We start from the raw sequence: 16,163 nt of genomic DNA, 5'->3' as shown, positions 1-16,163 counted from the left end.
GCTCGCGCTCCCAACCGCCCCGATTCGGTACCTGGTGGCTGGCCTGGGTCCCGCGCGCCTGCACCGTGGCCAGCCTGTCATAGTACCGGGAGATGGGGTTGTCGTGCTCAATGCCCTTCTTGGCACAGCGCTGCTTGTAGATCTCCACGAGGGAAAGAGAAGAGGGGTTGTCCTCCACGAGGCGCATCTGTGGGGACACCGCCACCACGCGCGGAACTGGGGAGAAAGGAGAAGGCAATGGGAGCAGACCGAGAGAACACGCCTGGGCAGCGCTCGACCCCACTTCCAGGGCTGTCCCTGGAGCAGCTCACTCAGCCCTTGGTGAGCAGAGGACGGGGGGCAAGTCGGAAGTCACACACCGAGTCCTAACTCGGCACATGGCAGGAAGCCCGACCTCCTGGGTGACGGAGCCTGAGCTGCCATCACCTTGTGATTAAGACACAGGGGAACAGAAATTCTTTAGAAAGCAATCTTCAAAAAACCTAGAGACTCTGCCAACGGTTCACTCTTTAGAGGCTCTCCTTCACCGGGGTTCTATCAGCAGAGTTCAATCTTCCCCCTCACTCCACGGTGCGTGTCGAGTGTGGTTACGTTAACCTGCCTTCCAGCGTCGGGATGGCTGGCCCCCATCTTGGGGAAATTAGGAAAATGCTCCAGTCCTTTTCTGTGTTCTGTGGTTCGGTGACGGGAAGCTCCCAGAGTGAATCTGATCGTTCCACCCAGTTACTTCGTGGAGCTGTACTGAGAGTGAGGCACATTTGGGACCCCGATGACCACTCTCGCACTGGACATGCCTTTTATGAAGCGGTTCACCTCACATGCTGATAACCTCCATTGGGACCGCACTTAACTAGAAAGTGCCGGGCGTGCCTGCCCTGGAGCCAGACAGCCCGCACTCACATCCCAAGTCTGTTTTCCCAGTGATGTGACCTCGGGAACGGTCACTGGACGTCTATGAACTTCAGTTTCTTCATCTATAAATAAAAGTATAACACGTACCCCATAGGGTTGCTGGCAGACTAAATAATACTTTAAGGATATTAGATCAAGGTAATATTACTAAGACTTTTTTTTTTAAGTAAGCTCTACGCCCAATGTGGGGCTTGAACTCATGACTCCAAGATCAAGAGTCATACGCTCTACCGACTGAGCCAGCCAGGTGCCCCTGAAGACATTTTGTTGAAAATATTTTGTAGAGAGCTGAGAAATTTCCTGAAGATAGCAAAGAAGGTAGCGAAATCAAGCTTGTCCAGCATGGGGTCACAGCAGCAAGCTGCCCGGGTGCTGCTGAGTGGTCCAGCGGAAGCTGTGGAGTCCCTGTGCCACACCAGCCTGTCCCTAGGTCGCTAGGACTGCCTGCACCCACGCTGGGCATTCACGCGTGATTCTGGCTTCTAATGAGCCTAGAGTGGATTCAGCCTAATGTCTGTTAATGCACGACTACTAGCTCGCTGCCAAGGCGTCACCCCACCAAGAAATTCCACAGTGACTCGAGGGCACCTATTTGAACTGTCATTTGATGCTGACCAAGAGTTTGCTTCTTTGGAAAAAGCAAAGAACCATCTATTACCCCCAGATGTGATCCACACTATAAATCCCATTACATACATGTTAACACGCATACGGTTTTCTATGGACTCGTTTTTGAGATCTACTTCTTACTTTGGGGTTGTTGAACTTAAGGGTAAGAGATTTTAGGTCAAAATGGGTTGGATTCTTAGTGGTCAGAAGAAAGCTCCATAGGGGACTAGGTAACGTGCATTACAATGGGCTTCTAACCTCAGAGATTAGATGCTAAACTGTTTTAAGTGGTTCTCTTCTCTGAATGGGATGACAGCTCACCCCTGCCCCCATTACAGACAGAAATGGGTCACTCACGAATCACCCACAAGTTGGTATGGAAACCCCTTACTCAGAGGCTGCTGGTCGCCGCGTGACCAAGATTTCTAGGGCCTTCACGGGGCTTCTCGACTCTCCCTTGTGCTGCATTTCCTGCCGGGAAGGCACGTTCCGGCCGTGGCCACTCGGTGCAATGTAAGCTCCAGGAGTCTGTCAACACGCTCACACCACGCTCACACCACGGCCTGTGCTGAGCCCACGTTTCACCAGAGCACGGACGGACTCCCGGGCAGGGACAAACAGCCGTGGGCGCAGACACGGCAGCCCCTTTGCCAAACCAACACTCATGAGACACTTGTCTAGCAGCGAGGAGCCTAACGGCTGGGGAGTGGCTTCTTCTGGGAGCAGGGCCCTCATTCCAGAGCCTTTCCTGCTTGGTGTGCGTTGGGGCACTCTCAGCTCCCAGGAGACGGCACACGTGAAAACCCGCAAAGGCTGATGGGAGCGGCCGTGTACCCCAAAGGGCACCTCTCCTACCTGTGAAAAATAAGTGCCTCTTTGTGGTTTCCTTCCTCTTCTCCAGACAGGGGTTCAGCAGCCGGAGCAGCTGCAGTACGCGCTCCTCTCGCCGGGACTCGGTCAGGCAGGCGTCGTTCATGACGAGGTACGGGTAGATCTTGCCGTTGTGGCCGCGGATGTAGAGTCTCCGGGCTGCAGTGTTGTGCTTCTGCACGATCTCCACCCTGGGCATAAACCTACCCAAGCAGGCACACAATGAAACACCACCTCCCCGAGCCCTCAATTTCCAGTCCTTTTCTTTGAGAAGAAAAGGGAACTTTACAAGAAGGGCATCTGGAGTTGCCGCAGCCAGACTCCCGCAGGTACAGCCCCCACTCTGACAAGGTATGAATGGCGTGACACTCTTCTACGATGCAGGGAAGACCCCTTGGCAGAGGGGAAACGCAGAAGAGAAGAGGACGCTGCAGTTTTAAAACGATCAGCCACGGGGTCCCTCTTCAAGAGCTCAAGGAGCGCTGCCGATTGGCTCTGAGCACCCCAGCTGCAGAGCTGGGGCGGGGGGGGACAGGTGCCCCAGGAGCGAGCGTGAGGACTACACACCCTCGCCCTCACCTCCCTCCCGTGGGCCAGGGAGCAGGGACGGTTGGCCAGAGGGGAGTCACATCTGGAGGACCAGGAAACCCGATTCTGGATGCACGAGGAAGCAGACTTCTGGGTCTGATTATGACCATCTGTTACAGCACTTCCGACATTTATAGTAAGATATAACATCTACTCTAATAAATCTTACAACTGTCCAATTCTGTTTTGAATACTGAGCTTTAGAAGTTTTATGGACTGGGTGACTTTGTCCAGTTCCGTGGGGATTCAGAAAAGGTTCTTTTAGAAGCAAAAGAAACACAAGCTTGACTCAAACAAGACATTTCCCCCATCAGTTAGGACAGACCCTTCAAGTGCCTGATTCCTGAAATCCGAGCATAATCTCCCGTTCTCCCATTTCAGGGGCAAGGAGAGGAAGGGGGGGGGGCGGGAATGAGCCTGGATGGCTGCACGAGGTCTGCCCTGAGGTCTGTCCCGCGGCGGGCTCGCCCAGGGCGGTGTGTGTTGGCGACTAACTGCCACGCTGGGCTCACTCACCGAGCAATCTTGATGTAATAATGGGTCGGCTTGGGCATCAGAAACTCCCCTGGAATTTCTACTTCCGCTGTCTGTGCTGAGAAATTGCTCAAAAACCGGCACTTCTCTTCTATGAGGAAGAACTTTGGAAGCTGCTTGGTTTTAGCCTCCAGGATTTTGATCCACTTTTTCAACTTAGAAATAAGATTGTGAAGCTTCATGGATCCTGGAACACTGAAGTCAAAATCTTCAAAATAAAAAATAAAATATAATTAAAAACAGTTTTAATCATCTGGGCTATCTGGAATTCACTACAAGATCATGCTCAAAAGCCTCCCAGGTAGGAAACAGGCATGATTTTACATCTTCTAACCTGGAGCAGAGAGTATCTCAGTCCCTGTCGCTCTTTAAAGTGTAAGTTGAAACCTGAGTGACTGGTCTACCAACCCCGAGACTGGAGGAGGGAAGGCGTGAACCACCAGCAGGAAGCCTCACCCCCAGTCACCACAGGTCCCGCGGAGCCCTCCGAGGGGCCCCGGAGCCCACTGGGCCAGCCCTGAAGGTCAGTGCCCTCCGCCCACCGGCAGCCCCGCCTGAGAGCAAGCCTCACACCCGGGAACCACGGCCCTGTGCCAAAAGCCAACACAGTAATTAACTTGAGGCTAAAGGAGAAGAAACCAACCCCGGCGAATACTAAATTATAAATCAGTTCATCAGAAAAAATTAAGGCAAGGCACTGAAGTGACAAAAATGGAAACCATGCCCTGTTCATTTAAGCAATTAAAATACTCCTTATTGCTGTATATCTCAGATTTTACTGAGACTCGATATTAAAAGGTCAATTAAACTGAAAAGCCCTTCTTTAAAAAAGCGCCAGTTCCACACAGACGAGCACCAGGGGTCAAAGGGGCTCTGAGTTACTCCAACTTGCTGGAGCCCGAAGGTCAGGATAAGCCGAACCTTCTCTGTTGCAAATGGAGCCCGTGGAAGCTGCGGTCCCTTCGCTGACAAGGGCCGGGATCTGGGACGTGGCAGGGGCCCTTGCACTCAAGCGGAAAGGCTCTGTGGAGCCTCTCAGGGGCGCTCTTCTGCAGACTCAGGTGGTGTGGGGGGAGCCTGGTGCAGACTCCTGCCCCCAGTCCTCACTGCGTCCTCCCCACCGCCCCTCCAGGGCTGCAGCAGGCTGGGCCAGGGCCAAATGCAGGGAAAGTGAGCGGGGGTCAACAACGTGCATGTGGAACCAGGGGCCGGCAGAGGCCCCATCAACACCCACACGGCGGCCCAGAGGGGCCGTGGCCATCCAGACGCCAGCGCAACCTCGGCACGCCCAGAAGCACGGCAGTCAAGGTGCTCAACTGTCCATCAGCACAGACACCCCCTTAGCCCTATGGCCGCACCCGCCTCTGCCCTCAATCCCCAACTCCTGGCCACCACTAACCCATTCTCCACCTCCATCCTGACGTTATTTTACAAATGTTTCCTAAGTAAGGACCATGTAGTAGATGTCCTTTCGAGATTGGTTTTTTGCACTCAGCATGATGTGAGGTTCATCCAGGTTGCCCTATCGCTAACTCCACGAGTATGGATATGGCACACTTTGCTCATCCATTCTCAATTTGGTGCTTTTGCAAATAAAATGGCTGCCACGTTCATGTTCAAGTTCCTGCATGTACGTTAAGTCCTCACTCCCTGGGATAAATGTGATGTACTGTCTCTGAACTTCTTCCACCTCCTTATTGAGGTGGGAGTCAGCAGCCAACAGAGGCGATTCTGCCTGAGGATGGAGGTGGGGTAACTGTCCTCTGTTGTGTGGATGGGAACGCGGCGCTGAAACACAGAGCCGGTCCTTCCTGGGAACGGAGGGCCAGAGGGGCTGTGGAGCTCTGAGTTACGTACGAAATGCCCAGGCTTGGAAGAGGGTCAGAGCCTCATAGCGGTCTTCCTTCGAGTTTCTGGTTTTGTATTTTTTTATACCAAAATCCAAATGACTTGTCTCACTCTGAATTCTCTATTTCAGACTACATTTGATTTAATGAGTGGACATTTTAAGATAAAGACATACTATCATTTCCCTTGAGTAAAACAGGATAATTTCCATAAAATTCATCTCAGACTTTTCCTTTTTCAGGAAATAGTGACCAAACACATCATGTGAACGTCACAAAGAAAAAAATCTAGGGGTGCCTGGGTGGCTCGGTCGTTAAGCGTCTGCCTTCGGCTCAGGTCATGATCCCAGGGTCCTGGGATCGAGCCCCGCATCGGGCTCCCTGCTCAGCGGGAAGCCTGCTTCTCCCTCTCCCACTCCCCCTGCTTGTGTTCCTGCTCTCACTATCTCTCTCTGTGAAATAAATAAATAAAATCTTAAAAAAAAAAAAAAAAAGAAAAAATCTAAGATGATGGAAGCGCTTCAGTGAAAAAAGGTGTGGAGGCTCATATTTTTTTGTTCAAAGAGCATCTTCTTCAAGGTGTGAATGCATTGGGGGAAGCTCCTCGACCTTAAGGTGAGTCCAGCGTTACCTTTAATGTCCCTCTCACACCATACGGGGAGGAAACCCGGGGCCCCGGGGCTGCGTGGAATGACAGCAGGACACGCTGTATCTCACACGGATCAAAAGAAAGTCATGGCTGTAGCTGCAGAGCATCCTTTGCGATTAGCGGGATAAATATTTTCTTTTACAGGATTTCAACCTCGTCTACACAGCACATATTTCTAGCTGTGTTCTCTGTGATACGAGTTCTTAAAAGATACTTTAAACAACTAACAATGTGAACCATTATTCTATGGCTTAGTGTATCAGTATAGAAAGAATGTTCTGGAGACAGTTATAAAATTTAGTAATTAAACTAAAATGTTTCTTTTAGCAGGAAAATTGACCGGGCAAATCTTGTTTCCCATGATGATCACTCAGGGGTTGACACTGGAGACCTAAAGGCCTGCAGAAGTTCCCCAGGCGGCCAGAGAGATGCTCTGAGAACTGGGGCTCACCTGGGCTCAGTGGGGTGGTGGTGGGACACGGGTGGCAGGATTGCCTGCACCCAGGGGACACGGTGGCCTGTGTGTGCTCACGCTGCGGGAACCAGGGCCCCTGTCTGGCAGGTAAAGACTGAGGCCAAAGGAGCTTGGACTCATCTGCCACCGATCACGCAGAGCTGGGGCCAAGATTCACGCTCCTGGGCGTCTCAGAAAACGCACGAACCCAAACCAGGGGCCAGTAATGACGATACAATCTCCTTGTCTTTCTGCCACCCGAATCCACTATAGATTTGAACTCTGTCACATTGAGCCCTGTACCTTTGAGCCTGTCTCACCTCCCACCATTCAGTTTTCCCACAAAAACCAAGTGGAGGGAGGGACGGGAGAGAGTAGGTTCAGCCTGAAACCCTCCTCTTCCTAACACCCGCCATCCCCTCCCGCGGAGTCTGGCTCCACATCTTCACCCTTCACTGGAGTGAAGGTCTGGGCAGCCCCAAGCCGCTGAGTGTCACAGTGACCTCATGATCGGAGTCCGCATCTTAAACGGAGAACAGCAAGCTCAGCCAGGACCATGCTCACAAAAATGAGGAAGTAACAACTAGCTGATTGTTAAAGACAGAGGAAGAAGAGTGAACGGAACCTTCTCTGGGTTCAGGAAGGGACTCACCGGTTGTGAACTGGCCCTTCAGCTTCTGGAAGACGGGGTCCTGGGCGGTGGCCTGTGCCCGCCTGGCTAGAGACTCGGAGGCCGCACTGGAGAACATGGTCGAGACGTTGGACACGTTCTCCAGGCCCACCCCGAACGTGCTCACCAACTTCTTGACGAAATTTAGAGTGTGGGGGGTAATTTTGGCATCGGACACGGCTCCGCTTTTCTCAAATGCAACAGAGTAACACTTCGCCAGGCCCTGCTGAAGCTGCCTCAGAACCTGGTGGGGAGAGACGGGGACAATTCACACAGCAACTCTCCAGGCCAGCGGCCAGCCGACCGCACAGCATCGGCCCAGGACGTCCCACCCCCAATCCCAGCACACGGGGTAAAATCAGTGAGGACAACACAGAAGCCACCTGGGCGCGCCACACCATCGGCTGCGCTTTCAACCATGAGGACCACGTGTCCTCAACATTAAAACAAAAAAACCTCCACTTTTTTTGGGCATACACCTACCCTTCTGTTGATTAATGGAGAGAAAACACTGTCTATGCAGACAGCTTTGAAGTCACAGCTGCCTGTCCGCACGCACACATCAAGCAACAGTAACACAAGGCCGCCTCTTGGCCAACAAGATAAACATCTAGATAATAAGGGCTCATCCTTTTGTCATCAGCTTATGCAAACACCATTAAGGAGAAAACCTGGCGGCTGAAAAGCTCCCTGAAAAACTCCCTGAAAAACTCCGTTATCTACATCACAGCCACTGCTCACACCCACCCCCTGCCGCTCACACCCCACCCCCGCCACTCACACCCACGGCCCCTGCTCACACCCACGGCCGCCGGCTCACACCCCACCCCCGCCGGCTCACACCCATGGCCCCGCTCACACCCCACCCCTGCTGCTCACACCCACAGCCCCGCTCACACCCACGGCCCGCTCACACCCCCCCCCCGCCACTCACACCCCCCCCCCGCCAGCTCACACCCACAGCCCCGCTCACACCCCACCCCCGCCGCTCACACCCACTGCCGCTGCTGGTTAACTGGTATTAGGTGGTAGTTAATTACAGCCCACAGACGTGAGCACAGCAAGCACGTTAAGGCCAGAACTGGCTTTCTCAATTTCATCTTCTTCAGGCATATCCTGCTTCAAATATCTGAGGCGACATTAGTACGCAGACATAAGCTACCTGCTCACTCCACTGTTCAATTCGACAGCACAGAACACAGACACGACCAGGCAGCTAATCTGAAGGGAAGACAGCCCACGGCACACGGACGACAGGTTCCCTCCACATACCTCTTCGTGCCAGTTTTCTCTGAACCAGACCATCTGATCGACGATGCCTTCCAGGGAAGACAGAAGGGTTGGGTGGAGCTCTCGCTGCATGTGCATGATTCGGCTGCAGCGCCACATGGGTGCTGTTGCTCTTATGGGCCCTGGATCTGATGCAGAATGGGACTGGTTACCCACTGAACTTGGCTGCTGCTGTCCAGAATCTGAGAGTAACACACACAACGCCAATGTCAGCGCAAAGCTGGCCTGATGCGAGAGCTCGGTGCTCTAGAGGACCCATCGGCCAAAGGAACGCTGGTTCCTGCAGGCGTGTTAACACATCACGAGACCGGTTCCCCAGGGACTGTGGGAGCCGCCCCGGCTCTAAGGAGACGTGCGCTGAGGGGCTCGGGCACAAGGAGCGCGACTGCCTACGACCTGGCCCCAGACGTTTCAGTGAAAAGCAGAAAGCGTCACATCGAGAGAGAGAGAGCGAGAGAGCGAGAGCGAGCGCACAAACAGGGCCGTGTGCTACGTGGTGAACTGAGGTGAGGGGGCGCAAGTGTTCACTGTCCTCTCCTAACTTTACTGTAAGCTTGGGCATTTTTTAAATGTTTGGAAAAAATATTTCACAATACATTCCTTGCAGATAGCTCAGAGAATCTAAAAGTAATTAATGAGCGATCTACATTTTTTCATCTAGGAAAGCCCAATCGTGTGTTAAAAAGGTATTTTTAAAAAATACAGTCAATTGCAGTATGAGAAATATGTTGTAGAACCCAAATGCCCATTTCTCTAGCTCTGGCTCACTCGGAATAAAAACACCCTAACTTTCAAAGGACCCAAACACCCATCTACCTAGGTAGACCCGTGAGGCCAGAGCTGGAACGTGCTGTGCGGTCTCCCGACCAGCCCAGCTCCTCAGAGGGGGTGCTACCATGCCCAGTGGATCAGGTCACCTTCTCACAGAGTCTTTGGCCTCGAAGCATGAACACCTGGGTGTTAAAAATGGCCTGAAGCAGATGGCGCTTTAACGATTTACAAGGTACCATGTGTAGTGGGCAACAGAAACCACTGATAAGTTACTTCTTACATACGAGGACTATTCAGGACAGATTAAAACTCTTCTATCTGAGTGAACCTGGTAAGACTGATTTCTATGCTGATTCTTCTGACAGCTGAGAACATTATAAACTAAATGACATACATAGTAAGTGACGTTTATACTGTTTACCAGCATGCGTTATTAAACTTTGTAATTTTCCAAGGCTAAAAATTTCATGTATTTTTCCTACTTATGGACTAAATCACTTAGGTAAACCAACACCCTGTTAAATCACAACCACGGAGAACCATCAACTTGCTTCAGAGATCAGGCTTGGCCTCCCAGCCCTACAGTGTCCTCTCACTGGCTAAACGTAAACAGGCTGAGGACAGGAGTGTCTACAGCCGTGCAGACATGGGATGCCCCCACGGACTGAGCCCTTCGTGGTCTGGCCAGCCAGCCCCGCCTGAGACATACCGCTCTTGTAGCGTTCCCGCTGCTCGATTTTCAGGGTCAGGTAGAGGGTCCGGATGGGAAAGTAGACCGCCTGGGGATACACGCGTCCAACCTGCTCAGAGACATGGGGCGTAAAGAGCGCTGCTCACCACTGTGCTTCTGGAAGATGACAATTTGTACGGAAAGTAACTGTCGCCACGTGTAAATGGGCTGGGGTCTCCGTGTGAACCAAGGAGGCCCATACTGTACCACGGGGCTCGTCCACAAGCCCAGATTAAACAGTAGGTCAAATACCTGGTTTACCTCTAAAAGATCTGAGAAAGATCAACATGGTGCACGCCCACAGTTCTGCCTGGGGGACTGTTAATGACAGAGGAACCACGCCTGCCTTTGATTCAGTAAATCTGAGGACAAAACGCACTGGTCCCCGGATCTTACTCAGGCAAGGAACGGGAAAACACAAAATGACATTAGTCAGTCTTTATACTGGGCGCCATTCACTGGGAACTGGAAACTGATTCTAACTAACTGACAAATAGGTTCATTACTAACTTCATGTAATTGCAACAAGGACAAAACTGAAAATTTTGTTTAAGGTAAGACACACCAGTCTTACCAAACTGGGGTTTTATGGCTTCTTCAAAAGGCCTGAATGGCTACTCTGATGTTACTGCGACCCTTCCAAATGCACCTATAACAAGACGACAGGAGTGGTATCTAGCTCTGCCACGGGCCACAGGAAGCTGACTAACATAAAGAGAGGGCTGCTGAATGGTGATTCTACCACACAGACCGAATCTACATCCCAGCAGGTAAACTCCAGGCAAAATGCCAGGACCCAGCACATCGCTGCAGCCTCTCAAGGGGAAAAAGAAAATCATTTCTGGGTACAACGTGGATGATGCATCACGTGCAAAGAGCAAAGTAAGCTGGACAGACAGAATGATGAGCAGCATGTTCCTGAATGCTTGGTCAGGACGCTCTTCGTTCATGAGAAGTCCGTCACAGGACTAACTTTACAGAAACACGGTCACAGGCACTGTAGCGACACAGAACTGCCTCCGAATTCCCACCATCCGGGTCCTTCCTCTACCCATCGGGCTCCTCACACGGACGGACAAACTGAAATCATCCCCATCCCCAAGGCACACAACTTTCACCCCGAACAACTGCATGAGGGGTGAGGAGTGAGAACTGCTACGATTACAAGGACTTCAGTAAAAAGGGAAGCTCTGAAGAGCTCCGGCACTGATGAGGGGAAATCGGCTACAAAGTATCCATCACATACACATTTCACTAATTCAGAGTATTCACTAGCAATTTTAAGAGAATACCTGTCTTACTTGCATCTTTATGTGGCAACACACGCAAAGAAACTGCCATCTTAATACTGTTACGATCTAGCGGATTATCTCGTTTCCAACCCTGGATTATTTCGTTCCAATCACTTTTAATTGTGCTTTAGATCAAGTGATGTCTAAATGTGTACAGCTTCCTACGTGTGAAATGAAGACGTAATTTTCTTGTGAACAAAGAGACCCTGTTGCTCCCACCTGGCTAATAAGGTTCAGAAGCAGCTTTCCCTCGGAGCCGACCAGGCAGGTGAGCAGCTGCGGGATCCAGGCCAGCCACTGGATGGGCGGCACGCCGATGCAGTACTTGTCAACGGCATCGGCCAGAGTGTTTTTGTCGTCATCAAAGCTCAAAAGCCACAGCACCTAAGACAGAAGGAAAATCCCAGAGGTGAATGGAAATTCCGAGGCCCTCCGTCAATGACTTTTCCTCAACATTAAAAGAGCACATAGAACAGCCTTGCTGGCGATGTGGGAAAAGGGGTACAAAAGGGCCAAGGATATTGTTACACTTAATGTGTAAGTCGTACAAACAGATGAGACCCCAAATGTGAATACAGTTCTTACCTAGATGAGGCATTACCGCCAATCACTAACGACCCAACCTAGCGACCCAAGGGCCTGCCAACCTGCTAATTCACACTCACGACCTCCCCAAAACAAAATGGACCTCTGCTAAAAATCCCTGATGAACACCACCCCGGAATGAGGTGGCCACAAGCCGGCAGCCTGCTGTCCACGGATGTCTGAAACGACTACATCCAGAAGGAGGCAAATTCGGGGTCAAACATTTAGGGAGCTTCTCTGTGTCACCATAGCTGGTGTGTTTCTGGAGTTGGCTTTAAATACTAGGTGCTGATGTTCATTCCACATTTGGACATTAAGGAATTCTAAGAAATCTAAACCTTTAATGGGACAAAACAGAAAAGGAGAACAACTTTTTCCTAACTTTTCTGCAAGGATGAATTCTGGGTTTTATTTATGTGTTTCCTGAGACACGAGAGAGGGTGCAACACCGAAGAAGGAATGTCAGTGTTAAGCAGTCACCTCTGGGCAGGTGCGTGTCAGCCGCCGGCCCCGCCCCCCGCGCAACCCGGGGACAAGAACGCCAGCGAGTGTGCAGAAACCCTGTGATCCCATGTCACCTGCGACTAGCACTGAGCAGCTCTGGGACTGGGGGCACCTCCCCTGCAGGTGAGAGGGGAGAATCTACCAGGTGTCTGGCGGGTGGGTTCTCCTGGCAGCGTCCTCTTCGGTCTGCAGGAATCTCTGTCCAGGGTGAGGTCCCACAGAGAACGCTGGACTGAGTCCCAGGACTGACTCCAGGCACGGTTTTGCTTCTTCAAAGTCCTGGGACCCCAAGTATGTCAGGCCTCTGTTTTCTCAGCTTTCAAATGGAATTGTGACAGATCCCACGAAGAGTGATGGAAACGGACTGGGCAGGCATGAAATAATGCCTCACCCCCAGCACGGATTGGGCAGAAGCTGGCTTCTCGTGCAAACCGGAAGGCCACCAGTCGGCCCTGGGTCTCACCTTGGCTAAGTATTTCCTTGACTTGCTCTCATTCTGATGCCGGCACGCGTGCAGGTAACAGGTAATGGCGGACACGCCCAGATGCAGCTGCCGCTCCTTCACGAAGATGTTCTCCAGATAATCGCCCCACATGGCCCATGCTTTCACCAGCACGTCATGCATTTGCACGGCGGCAGAAAATGCTTTGTTTGCTTCCTCAGATCTGTGAGGAGGCAAAATCAAAACATAATTTCTTTTTTAGGTGAGCTTCACATAACATAAAATCAAGCATTTTAAAATGAGTAATTCAGTGGCATTTAGTACATTCAAAATGTCATACAACCGCCACTCTGTTAGGTGCCAAAACACTCTATTGTCATCCCCAAAGAAAGCCCCATACCATGGAGCAGTCACTCTCCATCTCCCCCAGCCCCCAGTCCCTGGGGACCACCAACCTGCTTTCTGGCTGACGGACTGACCTCATCTGTGCATCTCACAGACAGGGAATCCTGTATCATGTGACCTGTTTCCGAGACTCACCCGTGCTGTAGCAGGTGTCAGGACCTCAGTCCTTTTTACACCTGATACTGTTCCGTTGTGTATCTAACCAGGTTTTGCTTATCCATTCATTTGGGTGGTTTTGACATTTTGGCTACTGTGGACGGTGCTGCCGCAAACATTCATGAGCAAGAACCTGCTTGAACACCCGTTTTCAATTCTTCTGGGTATATACCTAAGAGGGGAATTCCTGGGTCATAGGGTAATTCTGTGTTTAATTTTTTGAGGAGCTCATGAACTATTTTCCACAGTGGCTGCACCACATTACTATCTGCAAATGAGAGAGAGTTTTACATCTTCCGACAATGTACAGGACATAAGAGAACTAGATACTCATATCCCTCGTGATTATAAATGCAAACCAAATCCAACAGCACGTGAAAAGGATTACACACTATGACCAAGTGGGATTTATCACAGCAACGCAAGGTGGTGGGTCAACATAAAAAAAAAAAAAAAAAATCAACCCATGGGATGCATCACATTAGCAGAATGAAAAAGGAAAACATGATCATCTCAGCTGGTGCAGGAAATCCAACACCCTCTCATGATAAACACACTCAGCTAGGTACAGAAAAAAACTACCTTAACATAATAAAGGTCATACAGGAAAAGCCCACAGGTGACATCTTACTCGATGGTGAAGGACTAAAAGGTTTTCCTCTGCAATCAGGAACAAGGCAAGAACTTTCACCACCTCTACTGAACTTACTACCAGAAGTCCTAGGTAGGAGCAATTAGGCAAGAAAAAAAGTAAAGGCATCCAGAGTGGAAAGAAGATGTACGACCATCTCTTACAGATGACATAATTTTATACACAGAAAACCCTACAGAATACACACACATAAAACAGAGCAAATAAACATTTGGCAATGTTGAAGATGTAAGAGCAATAGACAAAATTCAGTTGTATTTTCTGTACCTTAGCAATGGAGAATCTGGAAATAAAATTAGGAAAAAAATGTTATAGTAACATCAAAAAGAACAAAATATTTAAGAATATATTTAGCATAAGAAATGCAAGACTTGTACACTAAAAAATATAAAACACTGTTAAATGACACAAAGATAAACAAATATCTTATGTTCGTGAACTGGAAGGTTTAATATTGTGAGGACGGCAATACTTGCCAAATTAACCTACAAGATTCAATGCAATCACTCCAATAGCCTCTTTTGCAGGAATGAATAACCTAAAACTCATGCGGAACGTCAGGGATCCCAAACAGCCAAAACAATCCTGAAAAAGGATAAAGCTGAAGAGCACTTCCCAATTTCAAACCTTACCGTAAAGCAACAGTAAGCGATACAGTGTGGACCCAGCATAAGGATGGATGTACATCAGTGGAACAGAGCTGAGTGTCCAGAAATAAACCTTTATTTTTCTGGTCAGCTAACTTTTCAAAAGGCTGCCAAGGCCCTTCTAATGGGGAAAGAAGTCTTTTCTACGACTGGTGCTGGGACAGAGTCTATACACATGCAAGAGAATGTATTTGGACCACTGTCTCCTGCCACATATAAAAATTAATTCAAAATGGTTGAAGACCTGACTGCAAGAACTAAACCTGTAAGACTCTTTGAAGAAATCACAGGAGTAATCTTGTGACCTTGGGTTAGGCGAGGGTGTCTTAGCTACGACACTAAAAGTATGAGCAACCCAAGAAAACAGATACAACCCAACTTCAAAATGAGAAGCTTTGTGCGTTAAGGGCACAGTCAAGAAAGTGAGAAGACAGCCTGCAGAAAGTGTGAAAATGTCTGCAATCACACACCTCAGAGATACATCCAAAAGTCTAAGAATTACAGCTGGATGATAAAAAGCCAAATAGTCCAACTAAAGAATGGGCAAAATAACCGAATACACGATGCTGTCGACAAGACTTGCAAATGGCATAGAAAAGACGCTCAGTACCACCAGTCACCAGGAAAATGACAATCAAAACCTGTGAGGCCCCACTTCATCCTCACGAGCACAGCTACGGTCCGAAAAATAGAAAGTAACAAATGCCGGCAAAGACGTGGAGAAGCTGGAAACCACACACACTACTGGTGGGAATGTAAAATGGCGTAGCCATTGTGGAAAACCATCTGGAAGTTTCTCGACAAGATAAATAAGTACCATGACCCAGCGATTTCACCCCTAAGTATATACCCAAGGCTCCCACAAAACCCTGTACGTGAACATTCACAGCAACATTACTCACAGGAGTCACACGTGGAAACAGTCGAAATGTTCACTGACTGTTGAGTGGATAAATAACATCTACACACACACCGTGGAGGACTGCGTTCTGACACCTGCTAGGGCACAGACGACCCCGAGAACAGACGACCCCCGAGTGAAAGCAGCCAGGCGCAGAAGGCCACAGACTGTAGGATTCCATTTATTCGAAACGGGCACGACAGGCACATCAGAGAGACAGAAAGATCAGCGGTTGTCAGGGGACAAAGGAAGGGGAAAACAGGCAGTGACCGCTAACAGGTACGTGGTTCTCTCGGGGGGGATAGAAAGGTTTCAGAATGAGCAGCTAGTGATGGTTGTACAACACTGCGGATGTCTACGGCCCACTGAACTGTACCCTTCCAAATGGTGCGTTTTAGGTCATGTGAATTTAAAACGTTAAAAAATAAAAAAACCTTTTTATCTTGACAAAATCACTTCCTTATTTAAAATAAGCTAAAAATGTGACCCCTTTTATTAAAAATATGAAAAGTGAGCTTTACAGCTCCACGTAAGGCAATGAGCAGCATCTTATAAGCGTATCTCATTTGTGTACTTTTCACAAAATTTCATCTGATGTTCGTTTCTCTAAAACAGGGTTTTGTGACCTTTCTCTGAAGGGCCCAGACAGTAAATG

At 49.7% G+C, this 16,163-nt stretch overlaps 1 protein-coding gene across 12 annotated transcripts in view; it reads right to left on the bottom strand.

Annotated features, from left to right (window-relative positions):
- TRRAP (transformation/transcription domain associated protein) overlaps nt 1-16,163 on the bottom strand; it is a 110,948-nt gene that overhangs the window by 7,698 nt on the left and 87,087 nt on the right. For 10 of the 12 annotated variants that reach the window (XM_032393996.1, XM_032393994.1, XM_032393999.1 and 7 more), the window contains 8 exons: nt 12,769-12,970; nt 11,436-11,600; nt 9,904-9,994; nt 8,406-8,605; nt 7,116-7,377; nt 3,496-3,721; nt 2,377-2,594; nt 32-216 (listed from right to left, as the gene is read on the bottom strand). In XM_032393996.1, coding sequence (XP_032249887.1) covers nt 32-216; nt 2,377-2,594; nt 3,496-3,721; nt 7,116-7,377; nt 8,406-8,605; nt 9,904-9,994; nt 11,436-11,600; nt 12,769-12,970 — 1,549 coding nt within the window. The remainder of the gene's footprint in view (nt 1-31; nt 217-2,376; nt 2,595-3,495; nt 3,722-7,115; nt 7,378-8,405; nt 8,606-9,903; nt 9,995-11,435; nt 11,601-12,768; nt 12,971-16,163) is intronic. The other 2 variants (XM_032394003.1, XM_032394005.1) reach the window with 1 other exon arrangement.

This window comes from Phoca vitulina, unplaced genomic scaffold (assembly GCF_004348235.1).
Source record: "Phoca vitulina isolate PV1807 unplaced genomic scaffold, GSC_HSeal_1.0 scaffold79, whole genome shotgun sequence".
Lineage (NCBI taxonomy): Eukaryota > Metazoa > Chordata > Mammalia > Carnivora > Phocidae > Phoca > Phoca vitulina.
The sequence above is the reverse complement of the archived record's forward strand: the minus strand, read 5'-3'. Positions and strand labels throughout refer to the sequence as shown.